The sequence below is a fragment of the Ornithodoros turicata genome, chromosome 9 (genome assembly GCF_037126465.1).
Source record: "Ornithodoros turicata isolate Travis chromosome 9, ASM3712646v1, whole genome shotgun sequence".
Classification (NCBI taxonomy): domain Eukaryota; kingdom Metazoa; phylum Arthropoda; class Arachnida; order Ixodida; family Argasidae; genus Ornithodoros; species Ornithodoros turicata.
In genome coordinates this window covers 10,264,773-10,282,563 of record NC_088209.1, presented here as the reverse complement: position 1 = coordinate 10,282,563, position 17,791 = coordinate 10,264,773, and the positions used below count along the sequence as shown (strand labels likewise).

At 48.3% G+C, this 17,791-nt stretch overlaps 1 protein-coding gene across 3 annotated transcripts in view; it reads left to right on the top strand.

The window, feature by feature from the left end:
- Positions 1-9,295: 9,295 nt before the first annotated feature.
- Positions 9,296-17,791, top strand: part of LOC135369289 (uncharacterized) — a 55,400-nt gene continuing 46,904 nt past the window's right edge. For all 3 annotated transcript variants that reach the window (XM_064602890.1, XM_064602891.1, XM_064602892.1), the window contains exon 1: positions 9,296-9,386. In XM_064602890.1, the coding sequence (XP_064458960.1) occupies positions 9,335-9,386 (52 nt within the window). In that variant the 5' untranslated portion in view covers positions 9,296-9,334. The remainder of the gene's footprint in view (positions 9,387-17,791) is intronic.

Here is a 17,791-nt window from a genome sequence, read left to right as displayed (position 1 = left end):
GGAAACATTTGAAGCAAAGCCATTGCGGACAGGCACGAAAGCTTCTGGCTGTTTGAGACATGGAAATAATTCATGAGTGCAGAACAGGGTTGCGCACTCAGATCACACTGGAGATCACTGAGTCACTTAGTCACTGAGATCACACTAAGTCGTGTTGCAGGCAATGCTCGCAGCTTGTTGATGAATGTTGACAATAACGCCGCCGAGCACTTCAATTCTGTTATCGCGAAGTTTGTTGGGGGAAAGCGGATCAACTTCTGTCAGCGGCGGTCTTTCCAAACACGTGCATTTGCCGCAGCCGTATCAGTGAACTCACGTGAAGGTTTGCATCATCGTGTGCACAAGGAGATGTGTCAAACAAAGCCAGGGAAGTACACTTTGAGCCTTCAAAAACGTTGTAATGCACGTGAACAGGCAAGGGCCAAGCGCCGTCTCAACACCAAAGCCAAGAAGGCCAGCCTTCCAGCCCTGTGTAAGAAGCCCGAGCGCCGAATTGCTGACTATGGGGAACAAGCGCAAAGACCAGACATGGAGCCAACGTCCTTCGCAACGGCATGCATCGACTACAAAAAATTGATTGAGCTCTCAAAGGAGGAGCATGCCGCATTACAGGAAGACACCATAGAGCAGTCGCTGAGCCTCCGGTGGAAACAAGAAAGGAGAAAGCGGCTTACGGCGTCTTTTTTTGGTAGAGTACGCAGAATGCGCCGCGCTACAAGTGCTTTAGTTACATGTCAGTATTTTGGGCTTTAGTTACATGTGAATATTGTGGGCTTTAGTTACGTCTGTCTGTCACTAATGCACCTGTTCAGTAGCTTAAAGGCGCTCGGAAACCATCACCCATTGTTGTGCACTTGCGGACATGAAAGTCGTTTCTGAACGCAGAAAAGGATTGCGCAGTGAACTAACACTGCAGTGCAAAATGTACAGACTTTAGGTGTGGCTGACACTGAGCGTCCACCAAGCATCGGACAAGATCATATGGACGTGAACATCGCTGTAGTTTTGGGAGTCCTCTCTAGTGGAGCCCGATATTGAGCCCATGCTCAGTTCTGTGCTGCGCTGAACATGCCTTGTATAGTGACCGGAACATTCGCGAAATATCAGGACCAACTGGCGGACGGTAGCAAGCGTACAGGACAGAGTCACGTACCGGAACTGAGGAAGTGCGGTCTGTGGAAGTGCACTTTTGGAGAGGTTACGTATAACCAACCGGCAGTACTGCCTCTTCGTTGTAGGTACTGGACGACGCCTTGCGGAACGAGAAAAGGGTGGTGTACGTACCTTGCGCGAATTTATAACGACTACCTCCTGCTAGAGCTTGTTGACCCTCGCTATCCTCGAAGCATGCGAATTAGAGTTCCCGATTACAGAAGGACGTACGCCAGGCCAGAACAATTGTAATCAGTGTGCCGTGCGGTTTTTGCTAATCGAGACAAGGTCGTGATGTCGGCAGCCACGACGAGGACGAAAAAGAAAGCTAGAGAGGATTTCTGGAAGTTCCTGCGCGGATAGGCAAGATGGCACTCACAATGACAATTTGTTATGAAATGCTCTCACTCCGAGATCCAGACTGACAGAACCACGAGCTGAAGGTCACTTCCAGACGAATGGGACATCAGAGACCCAGTTCGCGGCGTGCTGATCTGTGCTTGGGCGAAGTCTGGGGCCGCGGTTAGTGACGACCAGGATGAGCACAACAGACCCGAATTATAGAGACGACCAAACTGGAAACCTCCATTCGCACTTTACGTTCCAATCAGCTGTATGGTCCAGGCAGACACATTTTTCTCCTCTACCCTGCTTTTCTTCCCTTTTCTTCTTCTCTTTTACATTTTTCCTCCTTCTCCACTGATGTCCAAGGATATGGGAAACGTTATGCAGCCTCTTTGCAGTTTTATTTCATTTCCGCTGACTGTGCAAGTAAATGAAGCGTTTTGCACCACCACAACGTGGTCTGAAATTTGTAAGCCCAGGGTGACAGAAAATAACAAAAACAGGTTGCGGCTTCGTTTCGCAATTTCCGCGTAATGTCGGTAGGCTATAACATGCCGACACCAACGTGTTTCAACCGCGTCGTGTCCAACCTAGCTTTTTTTGTGTGTTACGAGGAATTTCATTTATTATATGCGAAAGCATTGCAGAAATCACACGAAACGACTGGTGACTAACCCTTCGCCCGAGAACAACACAGCACAGAACAGCAACAGATCGACGAAGAAGTTCAGGAGACAGCTGGACAGCCTGTGCGCATTCAAAAGCCGCGCCACTAATTGTTCCGTCTGGATGAGCGCGATATGCGTGTTTACAGTGTTGGACTTGGCATGGGTGAGCACGAGCGGTCATATGTTTGCACAAGATTTCGCTTGACCCGTCGCGCGCCAAGAGAAAACAAAAATAACACAAAAGGAAGACGTTACATCAGCGGTACCGTATTTCCAAGCAAGCGCCAAAATGTTGTGAAGCGGTGTCTGCGCGAACCATTTCGCTCGCTGCGCCATCCCTCGATTGTAGACGACGAAGTGCCGGCTCTGATGCACCGCCTTAATTGGAAATGGGATATTCACCTCAGCCAGAGCAACCTCCCACTTTCCATCCAATTGCACTGCGGGAGCGAGTTTAACTCTAAACTCCGTTATTGTGTTACTAAGAAATACATCACTCGAGCTGTTTGACAGTAAACTGACGTAGAAGTGGTTGGTCATTTCTTTTTTTTTTTTTTTTTTTGACATGAAATCATTGTGAGGACACTCTTTAGGAAGAGCGAAGACTATATGCGGGAAATTTAAAATTCGGCATAGCGCCATCAGTTTAGGCAGAAGTCGAAGGAATTCGCCATCTGTTTATACGCCACAAGAGGCGGGAAATTTAAAATGTGGCGTAAGTAGCGCCATCTGTTGGACATGACACGAAAGTCTACGGGCAGGAAATTTAAAATTCGGGTGGAAGTAGCGCCAACTGTTGAACAGCGACTACACCGAGTCAATGCTGCGGAGGTAATTTTAAAATTTGGTGGAAGTGATGCCATCTCCTGAAGACGTTATTAAACAAACTATAACAACTCTGTGGCGCCATAAAAGAATGAAATGACGCCCCCCCCCCCCCCCCCACACACACACACACAATTCTACCCTGATTATCGACCCATATGAGCATGCTGAGCCTTTGTTGGAACGCTCTTGAGCTATCACATTCGCCCGCGCGTTTGCGTGTAATTCGCGGCTTGCCTCTCGTGTAGGGTATTTTTTGAAAGTCGTACCCTTTCGCACGACGTCTGTCAATAAAATGCGCAGAATCTCTGCCACCTACGTATGGAATTCAAAATATGAAAGGATGCGAAAGGGTAATCTCCCCCCTTTCATTGTCTCTTGAATACTGGTCTTCATTTCGTTCACCTCCTTGGTAGACAATTGCTGTGGAGCGTTAGCTTCCTTCGTGAGGAAGAAAGTCCCCTTCATGAGGCATTCTATTTGTGCGTTCTTAAAAGATGAGCTGCCCTCTGTAGTTGTCTCTACAGTGTATGACAACCCACTCTTCGTCTGGGGATTTTACGAGGAAGTAGCTTACGCACTACACTTTCTGTGCAGGCGGTTTTCGCTCGAATTTATCTTTCAGTTATCACGTCGAACCCTGCATTGTGCTATTATTCACTCTGTTTTCCCGCTTACGTTATACAAGCAAATTTTTGGTGCAGGACCAGGAGAGGATTGTGAGGCAAGATAGACCAAGGGAAAGGGGTGAAGAAAGGTGTTAACGCGGGTGATGGACCCGATGTCCCTGGCTATCTGCCAAACTCAAAAGCAAGATTCAGGAATACGGCATTTGGATAACACACAGACAGTTTACTGACACTCTGGTATGATACATACAATGAAATACAATAAAGATATACCTAGCAATTTGGGTGATGAAGGGCCGAATGAGCTAAAGCGAGGATCCAACAGACTAACGACGTAATTCTATGGTGGAAGTGTAGATACAGATGTCATCGAAATAGACGATTACAACGTCCTTCCACTTGAGGGAATGAAAGGCTTCATCCATTACTGCTTGCCAAGTGGCGGGAGCACCAGTTGGACCAAAAGGCATTCGAACGAATTCGTAAAGACCGTCAGGTGTAATGAAAGCTGTCTTATGCTGGTCCCCTATTTTGATGTTTAGGTAACCTTTCTTTATGTCCATAGTGGAAAAGTATTTGCCTTTCCCTACTCTGTCAACAGTATCATCAGTTCGAGGCATACTATACACTCTTTTGACGGTTTTCCCATTTAGCTTACGGTAGTCAACAACAAGTCTGCGTGGTGTTGACGGATGGAATGGTTGATCAACAACGAAAACTGGGGAAGCGTAATGAGACTCAGATTTTCGAACAAGACCTAATTTAAGCCAGTTGTCGATTTCTTCCTTGATGAATTTTCTGTCATTCCATGAGTAGCGGTAAGACTTTACGCGAACAGGAATGCTGTCAGAGAGATCGATGCAATGTTCGGTCTTTGGACAAAATCCGATGTCATACTTTTGCTTAGAAAACACGTTCGCGTGCTTAAGAATGATGTCATGGAGTTTCTTAAGCTGTGTGTCATTTATGTCTGAGGTTACTTTGTCTTTAAGTTTGTCCAAGTAGTTCAAGATTTCAGCATGCTGTACTTGAGTTTTTGCATCTGACTCTCGTACAACAACCCTATCCAAAGGAATGATGTCATTGACTTGTACGGTATTCACAAGCAAGAGGTCAGATGACTCATCCTTTTCGTCGTTATGCAACATGACATTTTCACATACCTGTGATGGCTGTGTTCTATGAAGGTCGACAACATTGCGGAATTCGCTAACACGTTCACAAACACTGCTGTTCGCCGGAAAACTGTTTGACGAACTTGTTCTTGCGGAGACTGATGTTGCTTGACGAGATGGTATCTTCACCTTGTCCTGGGATGCCACGATGTTGGGGCCGTCCTGGGGTGCCACGATGTTGGTGCCAGGGAGAAGTGGGAATGGACAGTTCCTCGGTGTAGATTTACGTTGTGTTGATGAACACGTTGATGTCGAGGCTTTGTTGTTGTTTACTTGCACGTTGTTGGAAGCGTGAAGGATGTGATGTGTTTTGATGTCTGTCGAAGTGTCTTGATCCTTGGATGTCGTGTTGTAGAAGATCCTTTCCTGTATGGGTTGAAATTCTTCAGCGTGAGATGGAGAAAGTTCCTGGAGGAAGTCTTTCTTTAAGAACATGCTGTTGAAGATCTTCTCCTGGTGGGACTTTGGAGGTGACTGGATGGAGACGTGTCCATTAGGCCAAACAGTGATTCCAAGCTTGGCAGATGTGCGCCAGTCGCTACCAAGTATGAAAGGATATATGATGTTAGTGACGATAGCAACTTGAAGAGAAACAGTTGTGTTCGCTAACTTCACTTCCACGACGGCTTCGCCGAACGGCATGGACTCGTTATCGACGGCGATCATTGCTGAGTCACTCCATGGTTTTATGTTAATACCCCAAAGCTCTGCTTCCTGTTTTCTTAAAATTGAGATGTCTGCACCCGTGTCAACCAAGGCGTCGACCGGTGTGTTGTTTACAAGAATCTCAATGACGGGTCTCACGGGGTGTCTAGATGGTAAGTCGTATCTTATTGAAGCAGTGTAGCTGTGTTTCTTGTCTTTGTCTTGATGTTTGGTGTAGTCCTTTGGGTCTTTGTATTTTAGGCTTGATTTGTCCGATGTTTTGGTGGAAGTAGGAGAATGTTTCTCACCATTTTGCCGAGATGAATACTTAGGCTGTGATGTGGACGAAAAGCCTTGCTGACGTTCCTTCTTCGTGTAGTCCTTTGGCTTGGCTCCTTGTTGACGCCAGTTTGGATCACGGTGTTTCTGAGAAGGTTCGATCTGTCGTGCCAGCTTGATCAGAGTGAGACAGTCACATCCAGTAGACATGTAGTAGGAAGTGAGACTTGTCCTCGTTGCCTCGCTCTGTAGACCGATGGTGATGTAACGGATCTTGTCACGTTCCCTGAGCTGGTAAGGGCACTTGCAGAGTATTTTGATCTTTGCATGAATGTAGTCAGAAATAGATTCTTCACTTTTCTGTACTCTAGCTTCACAATCGCGATTCCAATCTGGTAGATCTGGATCATAATCAAATTGATCTTTCAAACCTTTGACCCAGTCTTGCCATGTGACACAACTTCTTCCGGATCCATCGTCCCAATCCTTGGCCGCACCACGAAGCTTACTCTTTGCAATGGCTAAGGCGGTATAATCGTCCCAACCGTACTGGATACGTAACACCTCAATTGATGAAAGCCATGCGCGAAAATCATCGTTGGGCCGGCCATAAAAGAACTTCAATGTCTGACTAAGATCGGGGGTGGTTACTATCCTCTGTGGTGTAGAAACCACCTGTTTGAAAATCTCAGCTAACTGATCGATGGTGATCGGAGCAGATGAACTCGCGGTAGGTGTCTTCTTACTTGTTTTGTTTGTTGGTGAGGCTTGTTCATCCTGATGTTCATCTTCGGATGATTCGTATTCCTCCGATGTTTGGTATTCCTCGTTGTTGTCTTTGGTGGGAATAGCACTCGTAGATGCATGTTTCCTCCTTTCGTCGTCTTCCATGATGAGAATTGCTGCTTGGCGAGGATCAGCGCTCTCTGGGAGTGTGAGATTACGTGAGACGCACTCTTCAAATAACTCTTGTGCTGGACGCAAAAGAAGTCTCAACACCTTTGGACTGTCCATGAAAGAACAAACTCAAAAGACGATATTTGTCGTTAGGACACAACGAAAACCGAGAGACTGAAAAAATACTGCACCATGCTCCAGATAGGTGTTACCAGCTGAACCTAACGAACGTCGAACGTCGCGTTCGAAATTGCGAACAACTGAAAAATGCACAAATGCAACGAAAAACTGAAGACGCAATTAATGCGTGACAAAAAAGAGAACTAGATGTTACGAAGGGATAGAACTGTTGCAATCCGATAGAAAATTGCAATCCAATGCGTTCGAATGACGAGACTAAGCCTAAATCGAACAAGCCTTTCATACTACGTCAAAAGCATAAGACTTCGAAGTCGAAGTACTTGCAAAAATTAATACAGTATCCACCAGAAGTGAAAAGTCTGAAGAATCACTTGCCGTATCCTGTCGACTGCGCCATGTGAGGCAAGATAGACCAAGGGAAAGGGGTGAAGAAAGGTGTTAACGCGGGTGATGGACCCGATGTCCCTGGCTATCTGCCAAACTCAAAAGTAAGATTCAGGAATACGGCATTTGGATAACACACAGACAGTTTACTGACACTCTGGTATGATACATACAATGAAATACAATAAAGATATACCTAGCAATTTGGGTGATGAAGGGCCGAATGAGCTAAAGCGAAGATCCAACAGACTAACGACGTATGTTGACGAACGTCGTGCAATGAAAGAACTGAGAACAGCACGTGGCGCGCGCTTATAAGCAAGTAGCGGCGCCACTGCTGGCTCATGACAATGACGGTGAGGCCGAATTGAACAGATTGGCTCTCACAGGATGTGCTTGTACCCGTGAAACGTACGCCTGTAGTACCTAAGGTGATTTTTTTTTCTTTAGTCTGCATACAGGCACGCTACCCGTAGGCATATGGTTGACGGAGCAAGGCTTCTTTGTTGTGTTGAACAACTTCAATTGTAGTTCATGCTCATAGGAGGAGAGCATCAAACATGCTTTTCTTTCCTGTCGAGACGCACTGTTCTTCTGGGACGTTTTCCAGCGAGCTTTCAAAAAGAATTTCTACTTATGTCCGAGTAGTAGTAGTGTAGAACCTAAGGTGAACAATTTTTTTTCTTTCGTATGCATGCAGGCACACTACCCGTACGCGTATGGTTAAGGGAGCGAGGCTTCTTTGTTGCGTTGAAAGGCTTCAATTGTAGTTTATGCCCAGATTAGGAGAGCATCGAACATGCTTTTCTCTAGTGTCGCAGTGTCTAGTGTCTCTAGTGACGCAGTGTTCTTCTGGGACGTCTTCCAGCGAGCTTTCAAAAAGAATGTCCATTTCTGTCCGAGCATAATATCTGCTTCCTGCATCTGAAGCCTGACAATGAGCAACCGCGGGACGTTCTTGTATTGCTGGGTCTGTTCGCTCTGTGGTTTGCCCGGCGCATTTATGATCGTAACGACCCTACTGTTGGATCCTGGAATTTCTTCAGGGGGTACGCTACCTCATTCTCTAAGTTCATCCTCCAAAGCACCGGCATGCGACGTCGGATCTCCTTGGTATCGCGTTCTTGAACTGTTAATTATTAGTCCAACTGACTATCGAACGCGGTCAGTACAGTTGTTGGCAGGAAATAACAATCGTAATGTAGTTTTATTTCAAACGTAACATGGACGTTGAAAGCCTCTGTGCACGACTGTATATAATTTGTTGGTCAGGTTCGAGCTCATGTGCACGCTCAGACTTGTGGTTTGACAGTACTACAGAGTACACACTTAAATCCTATCTGCGAGAACTGTTGTATGCTGCAGTATAGTGAGTCGATAATGAAAGATGAAGCGGCGTGCATCATGCCGCGTATGTACGGGACACAACGATCAGACCCGTTCCAAATCCCCATGGCCGCGAAGGGTAAGAGCGCACTTGCCCTCCTGTCTCATTGGATGCCGCCAACCTTTGCTTCTTTTGGGTCCCATTATCGTTTTCCGACAAAGACGGTTCTATTTTCACTGAGTTTTTCTTCCAAACGGTAGCGCTCTGTGAACCAATTTTGCTTGTGTTATGCTAATTGAAACACGTACTCCCATTTGAATGGAAGTTGTGTTTGGATTTTAGTGCTCCTTTAAATTAATCGTGGACGCGTACCGCAGGTATAGATAAAATATAAGGAATATCTCAGGTATGCTTCCATAAGGTCAGTCAGTCAGATTATAACATACAGAGATGAAATATGTTAGCCACAACAGCCTTCGTACAATTTCAATATTTTGCGCCTCTCATTATAACAAATGGGCCACCAGAAGTTACCGCTCCTTAAGTAAATCACTAATAAATAATAACAGACTTGCGTGAGGGATGACCCACATTGTGTTCAAGAATTTAATGAGCAATGAAGTAACGCTAGATGAAGTAACAGGGAAGGACTGCACTTCAGTATGCAAATGCTTCCACGTCACACGTCACACGTATTTTGACATATGAGATTATTGTTTCATTACCTGATTTGACCTCTTTACTGAAAAGGTTCTCATTAATGGAACAATCACGCTAGATGAAGGGTATGTTCTCATTGACAATGCAACGCATAAGGTAAACGGCGCTGCAAATTAAACTGCGCAGATAATACACTTAGAAGGAAAAATGAATCCGACGTTCGTGGAGGGGTTGCTCATCTTCGCGTGCCTGTGGTCCCGTAAGTAAAATTGCTGTTTTTCCTCTTCGAATGATTGCGTGGTCATTTACTTTAAGCCGGCCACGTCGTTTGCGAAATATGTTGCCTATACCAGACAATACCGGGTGTTTCACGAAAATCGCCAGGCTGAATAATTCGCGAACAAGTGGCGCCATCGGAGGAATTTCTTTTTGGTAAAGATCCTTGGTACATCGGCCATGAACTGAGTAGTGAGCAGCTCATTCGCATACGCCCAATAATTAGATAAACATCCTAACTTTTAAATTTTACTTCGCACGCTTACGGGACCTCTGTATTACGCATCGGGAGCTTCAGCGAGAAATATTGCAAGAAAAAAATGCACAAAAATTCCTGGGGATTTTCGTGAAACACCGTGTACAAAGGACGCAGTCATCTTTACATATACCCTCTTATGCACGTGGTGACGAGCCACGTCATAAATTCCAACACGCTGAGCTGCATTTATCGCTGGCTTCTTGTTAAAATCAGATGAAAGTTGGCACGCAGCTGGGAAATGCCCCGGCTCTGGCCTCGCCGACAGCCACGTGTTATGCTGGGTCTTGAAGGGCACGCCCCTTTATGGAAAATCCACAAAATCTGGGCGGTCAAGCGGCCTATAAACGTCATCTTCACGTCGAACGATAGAAAAATTTATTCCTCCGTCACATATTGCATTTTTACGGGCCTACATAAATGGACCTTTTTCACATACGCGTCGTATCCTAGCGGCTCTCAAACGAACCATGCTCGGCGCCCGTCAAAACAAGTCCACGTAGATAGCACAAAGGGCCCAAACAGGTCCAGTGTGGAGCCGACAAGGTCTCCCCACTGGTGCCCTCTTCTGTCGTCCCCATATACAGCGACATCTAGTGAAGACGGAGATAGTCCTCTCCGGCCCCTCAAGGTCACACGCATCAGCGTAGCCTACTGGAAAAAAGGTCCATTTGTGCCGTTGCCATCGTTCGAAATCTCAGCACTCTCGCAATCCAACCAGCACGCTCGTTTAACTTCTACGTGTAAGAACAAGTACGTGGGTAAAGAACAGGTGTGTATCCTTGTATCCATCACGCCTAGTGTGTACCAGAACATGAGTTGACCGGAAAGAGTGGAGAGACCGGATCAGAGGCTAGGGCCATGAGCGGATCTAGGATTTTCTCTAGGGGGGGGGGGGGGGGGGCTATGAACAAGTACAAGGTGCATGCTGGGATTGGTCCATTGAACCCTATGTTCAAGTCTGCAAGTTCCAGTCTCTCGTCCGCAGGTGTGGGAGATGGCCCTGGTTGCACAAATATGCTCGCGAAGCTTGTCACGAACTGGTTGGGATTGGTAGCTCGTGGATTGGACATGGCTCCAACGGCTCTCCATAGAACCCACAGTTTGAGACGGGGGGAGGGCGTGGTAGCTTGCCGTTGTTGGCCGCACTCAAGTGGGCATCATCACGACTATAGCCAAAAGAAAAAGGGGTGAGAGGCGAGTTCACGATTTCAAAGTGGGGCAAAGGCAGGATGATCGATACTGATGGGACGGAGGCACACTGTATATGAGAACTGCGCTAGAGTGGCCTTTCCGTAAGGCTCGTTTCCTGAAGAAAGCGCACGAGGCCGCGAGTTTTTGAAAGTCGTTCCACATAAGAACCTTCGGGGAAGAGGACGTCCGTCAGTATGCCAGGCCTGGCGTGGGGAAGATGAGTTTCCCGCAGAGTGTGGTATGCACGGCATTCTGTCAGGATATGCGCGATAGTCTCCGGATGATTACAGTGACCGCAACTGGAATCCTCGCTGGAACCCATCTTGAACAGTTGCGAGTTCGTAAACGCAGATCCCGTGCGTAACCGATAGAGCATTGTCTGCATAACACGGGAAAGATCTTTCGTGGAAGAGAGGGTCGATGATTCTGCATGATGTCCTGTATGCCAGGATGACGCACCTCAACTACCTGTTTGACGACCATGCCCTTCGGTGTCGGACGGAAGTGGTAAGGGTGGGCTACAGCTGTGATGTGCTGAGGATGCTAGCTGGTCCGCTCGTTCGTTGCCTCTGATGCCGACATGAGCCGGGATCCATTGGAGAGTAAGCTCACCTCCGGTTAGCCTATGCTGGGCACACGACCTCCTTATAGAGCGGGCTAGGATGCTACCACACATGGGGTTCATCACGTTGCAGAGGGCACTTATGGAGTCCGTAAGCAAAACGGCCTTAGTTATTTCGGTGACTTGAACCGCAGCAGCTGCGTGCAACAAGGCCAGGAGTTCAGCCGTCGTAGATGAGATAGAGTAACGAACTGATTTCCCTTGCCAGGTCATGTTCATTGACGGAATGTAGTACGCAGTAGTAGCGCTCTCGGAATGGTGGTCAATGGAGCCACTCGTGAACACCAAAGTATGCGTATGATAGACGTCACTAATCAGGTTCCCAGCCGGCACACTGGCCACCAGGGGCTGGACTCGCCCTTCTTCCGTAAACCTGGGATGTGAAGTGTTGTTGCGGGCGCAAACTCACGCCATGGCGGCGCAGGTGAACTAACTGGGAACCGAGGAAGAGCCCCCTTGTTGGCTAGAGAGCTGGTGGCACAACCCAGGCGTCCTAGGGATGTGTGTGTCCTTTGTTCGAGGTCTATGAAGAGGGAATGCTTGTTGATAGATGTTGCCACATTATCCAGAAACTGGTCTCCTTTGAGCTCAGCGTGGACACTGACAGGCTTTTCGTTAGGTTCCAGGTGCGTTTGGGTGACGCTAGAAAAGGTAGGCAGACCAAGCGCAGTTCTTATTCCGGCACAATGAAGGCGCTCAAGAGCCTGCCACTGTGCAGGCGCAAGGTCTACGTACGGCGCCAAGTAGAGAAGGTGTGACAAAATGAGGGCTTTGTGAAGGGTGAGCAATGACCGCGGATTGGAGCCCCATAATTTTCCGCTGATTCTGCGAAGCAGGTGGAGCGTTTTCTTCCCCTTGCAGATAGTCTCGTTCACTTGCTTAGACCAGCGCGATGCGCTATCGATGGTGACATCAAGTTATTTACATGACGCGCATCTTGGGATGGGAGTGTTATTGAAGCTGAGGCTTGGGAAGCCTTTGCCCACGTACTTTCCACGGAGAATGCAGGCCATGCACTTTGACTTCTCTGGCGACGCTTCCAGCCCTCTCGCAAGCAGCGCTGCGTTGAGCCCGCTCAAGGCAATATCAGCTGTGTCACGAACTTTCTCCTTGTCCGTTCCTACGATGCGGAGGCAGATGTCGTCCGCGTAGATGGTGAGATGAAGGGCATACCGTGTAGGGCGGATTCTTCGGAGGACCCCGGCCATGATTAGGTTGAATAGTATAGGTGAAAAAACACTGACTTGCGGAACTCCTCGCTCAAACTTCTTCATGGAACTAATACACCCGCAGACGGAGACGTCAAACATTGTGTTAGATAGAAAGTCACAGAGATATCTCAGAAGGCGGCCAATGACTCGAGCTGCTTCGAGCGCAGCTAAACATGCCGAGTGCGTTACCGAATCGTATGCCTTCTTCACATCAATGGAGGAAGCGAGAGCAAACTCATTGGATTATCTCGCTTGCTTCAGGCTAGTAGCCACTTCAGCGATTGCGTCAGACGCACTCCAGCCCTTCCGAAATGCTGTAATGTGATCGGCGAAGCAATTGCCTCGCTCCAGGACCCAAGCCATGCTTTTGTGAATGATACGCTCCAATAATTTGTCAACGCACGAGGTTAGAGCAGTGGGGCGGTAGGAGGGCAGTTGGCTCGGTGGGCTCCCTGGCTTTAGGACAGGTATTACTCGAGCATGTTCAAATCAGATGGGATGCATCCAGAGGTCCAGACGTTGTTATATAGTTGCAGCAGAGCGTCGAGCTGGTCATCACCTAGGTTCTTGAGGGCCTGGTTAGAGATTCCGTCCGGGCCAGCTGCACTGCGCCGCTTTAAGCCTTGAATGGCGGACTTCAGGGCGGGCATTAAGGGACTAGCTGAATTGTCTCCATTGAATCCACCTTAACTTCAAGCCATACCTTCTATGGGGAGCAGAGACACGCCTGTAAGCGACCCAGTCGCCCTGAAGGCCAGTTCTCAAAGCTCGTCACTGTGCTCGACGCCGCGCAGCACGGAGGTTGAGGTATCGGAGGTCAGGGGCAGGCATACTGGCCAGGTAAGATACTGCTTTTTAGCTATTAGCCAAGGACACCTTTACACAGTCGAGCAAGGTATATGCCGTCGAGCCGACCAGTCCTTCCCTCAACTTCACCCAGTTGGTGATAGTTTTCCTTTTCCTGGGGCAGTTACTGCGACTTGGAAGTGAAAGCAGGATAGGGAAATGATCTGAACCCCATGTGTCAGGCTCGGCTTCCCACTTTAGGGTGATGTCTGGAGAGACCGGAGTCAAATCGATGGCATTTAAAGGGGCCGTAAACAGGTACAAAAGGTGCACATTTCTTTGTGTTATATTATTGGAACTTAGTCAGGGAAAACTCCTTGAAATTACTAACGCTCAAAAACAAAAGGCGCTTGCATACGGATAAAATATTCACTGTACTCTTTCGCATTTTAGCTCCGCCCCGCGCTCTAATTTTACGTCATTTTGACGTAGCGCTTTCCCCACCAATTACGATTGAGTGTTCCACGTATGATTTTATTTCAAATGTGGAATTGGACTAGATGAGCGTGAATCCTCTTCTATTCAAAATCTAAACAGTTACAGCACCAAACTGAGAAAGAAATGCGTTTAATTTAGGTATCATACGCGCACTACGTTTTCTGGGCAATAGCACGCAGCACACCACCTGCGCGAATGAATATCCCGGACTACAGTTCCGGAATCTTAGGCAGGTGCGCGATGGAACATCTTCGTCATCTTCGAATGGTTCCGACAACTGGGCGGCCGTACTTTGATTTGATCCACGCGGCATCGCGTCACCAGCTCGCCTGGTACAGTGGATAGCGTGCTGGCCATGTCACGTCGTGACTGGGAGGAACCCGGGTTCGAATCGCGTCATGTGATAGCAGCCCAGCTGTTGACGTTTGCGCCAGCCGGAGATGCTGAAGATGTCATGTCGTTGAATTTCGGAACCACGGAGCGCAAAACGTCGTTTCACACAAGCAAACTGAGCGCTCCGACTCACAGCTGATAACGAAGTATGTTTATTGGCTGGTAATTTGAAACGTCATGTGCGCAGCTGGGCCGCCCGATTGGACGGTAAAACGCTACGTAGCCATGTGACGTATGCGTTGTGGAGAGAGGCTCGCTGGTTACTCATATTTGAAAGCAGTTATACGGGTTAAAGTGCAGCTCCGCTGCTGTTCCGAAAGTATGAAGACGTTGTGATATTCAGAACCGTGGTCCCAACTTCATTCATAAACGCACATTGCTTTCCAAATTTCCATACTCCTTCGTGAGAAATTTGAGAAAAACTACCGGGCGGCGGTTCCACTTGTGACGTCATACTTGGAACTGCGCGGATTGGATAGCCACACCTAGCCAGCGCTGCCTGGCAACCAGTTTGTGTTTACACTCCGTCATGGCCGCTGTATCGTGCTGAAATAGCTGTCACGAGCTATCGGGGACCACTGCACCGTTTTATCATGTTTCTTATAAGGAATACTTCGTCTTCGAGCACGTTCTCGTTCTCAATTCGTTGTCTCGTTGTGCTTTCTGCACGCGCAGCAAGTCCGCGCATAGTGCGCTGCCAAAGCTATTGAGAATGCGTAAGTGTACGTCACACGTTAGGAGTTAGGTCTTGTTGGTAGCACGAAGCACAGTGCGGGCACAGAATGTCCGCTCACGACGGCCGTCGTTGCACAACGAGGCCATCCTGTAAGGCTTGTTAAAGAAGACCGGCAAAACTATCTTTGAGGCTATTAACGACAGCAATTATCACGGAACACACAAAAAACATTAACCTTCGCCCATAGATCTCCGCCATCGCATCGACGATTTGGCGTTAGCCAAGCCACGAGCGCGGCTAAGCCAGGACGAAGCCGGGATTGGTCAGGGTTTGCCGACCACAGGACCGCCGTGCCAGCGAAATTTAAAAAAATCTTTTCTTAAAAACTACAAACAAATGGGTGAAAATTTTTCACATGTATGCTCCCTGTGCGGAAACGAACGCACAGCCCAAGCATGGCTCCATTCTGTCGCAGTCGCAAATCGGCGGAGCTGAGCTTTAATGAGCTGGCACGAGCCGAACGAAATGTATATTTGGGTATTATGAGATGCGTTCTTTCATGTGGTATCATTATTTCAGAAATGTTTGGTGGCCTGTTTACGGCCCCTTTACGTAGCGCGGCGAACGCATATAAGTAGGAGAGCCGGTGTTGAGCACCACGAAGTCGCTGGAGGAGAGGTAATTCATAATTGAATTACCACGTCTGCAGTTCGTCGACCACCCCAGAGACTGTCGCTCGCATTGAAATCTCCGCACACATTTGGAGGACCTGGACAAGCAAGCCGCAAAGCCTTGAGAGATTCGATGTTGGGCGGAGCATGACCCCACTGGTATACAGATATGACGGTGACTGACTTGAAGCCGGCCTTCAGTAGGCACCATACATATGAGCAATGAACCGTTTGACAAATAGCGATGCCCGCGGGAGGCCGTCCGCATGGTGGCCCTTGGCGCTGTAGGAGACAAACGGTGGTATCTTGAACGATGATTGGGTGCGGCTCTCCTGTATTGCTAATACGTCAAAGTCCATGTTCCGTAAAAGGAGTTTGAGATCGGCCTGCTCTCTTGCGCTCTCTTGTTTCTACGTTAGGTCATAATTATTCGCCGGTCGATGTACGAAAGGAGGTGTGGTTAACACCTGCTGCCGGGGAGAAGCAAGGGTGCTATCATGGCTTCGAGTTCAAGGAACGATTGTATTTCTGCTAGAGCAGTACATTCACGAACTGCCGAAACTATAGCCTTCAGTGCAGCAAAGAGAAGCCGGATGATGACCATGGGCAGATCTGCTCCTTTTGGACGGTCTAACACCTTACGGTAGGCTGGCTGAGAGTGGAGTGGGAGCGGGGGATTGCTCTTCTTTCCATGGGGTTGTGGCGGAGAGGCATCCCTTTCCTCTGGACGGTCTACAGGGCCTAGTGGGGGAAACTCGGTTTCCGTCCAAATTATCTGCTCTTGCGACGCCTGTAGGCTCTTAGGAGCGGGTTGTACACTCTTGTGGGAAGGCTTCTCCTGAGACTTTCGTGTACCCAGTGCCTTAGGTTGATTGCGACGCTTTGTTAGCCGAAGTTTAGCCTTTGCCTCTCGGTAGCTGCTATTGGAGAGAGAGCGTTCCCTGGCAATGTGTTTTTGAAAATTTAAGGATGGGCAATCCCTTAAAGTGGCGACATGGTGCACTTTGCAGTTTATGCAGGTAGGGTCGGGTTCAGGGCACATCGGGCTCTCGTGGGAGGACCTGCAGTTAGGGCAGGTTTTCCGTCGGCTACAGCATGCAGCTACATGACCGTAGCGAAGGCAGTTGTTGCACTGAACTATGCGCGGTAGGTACTCGCGGACTTCTATGGTCAGTAGGTGAAAGCTGGCACACTTGATTGAGCTTAGCCAGGTTCGATTCCCGCTCCAGTGGCGCAAAGATGACTGTGGTTCCCTCGAGTGTGGTGACGCGTTCGATGTTGCGCTTACTCGCCTTTCCAGCCCGTTTGACAACATCTTTGAAAGATTGATCCTCATCGGACGAATCGAGAGTGGAGTGGTCGCTTGAAGAGGCACCTCTCTTTATATAGACCACAGTGTGGCTGCTCTCAGGAGAGCAAGGTTCGGAGCTGTTCGGCTCTTCAGTAAAGGAATCCATGACTTCAAGACAAGGGGTGCGCCGGGGAGTAGACATTCCCCGCGGTGAGCGGGGATTGGACTCGCCCGAGTCCAATGCGCAGCGTCGGCTTGCAATATAGAGGATGCACGAAATAGTTCCTTGACAATAACTATATTAATAACTCGCAGAAATCGGGAGCAACAAAATCGTACGTCCGTACGATCCGGCTTCGTCGTCGTCTCCCATAGTTTGAGACAATTCACGAAACAGAACGACCAAGACGAAACGAACAACAAGACGAACGACCAACGAAATCCACGGCCAATGAAATTGCGACGTGGCGGATATTATGCACAACCAGCCGGCCAATCAGGAGCCTCAATGTCTGGCTGGCCTTTCGGTCGGTCCTGGCTACCATCGGCTTCTACTGGATTTCAGGCCTGCCACCGTTATTCGGTATGCAACCTAACGAAAGCAATGTTAGGTAAAATAAAGATTTATTTGCTACACTGATTCAATCCATTCAGCCACTGATTCAAAGATCTGATACATGGATGCACTGTGCGTACAATGCCCATTGCGTTGATGACACACTGGGACAAAGTTCGAAGACGAAGCAGACCGAACACACTCTTCAACCCCTAATACCCAGCCAGTCTCATG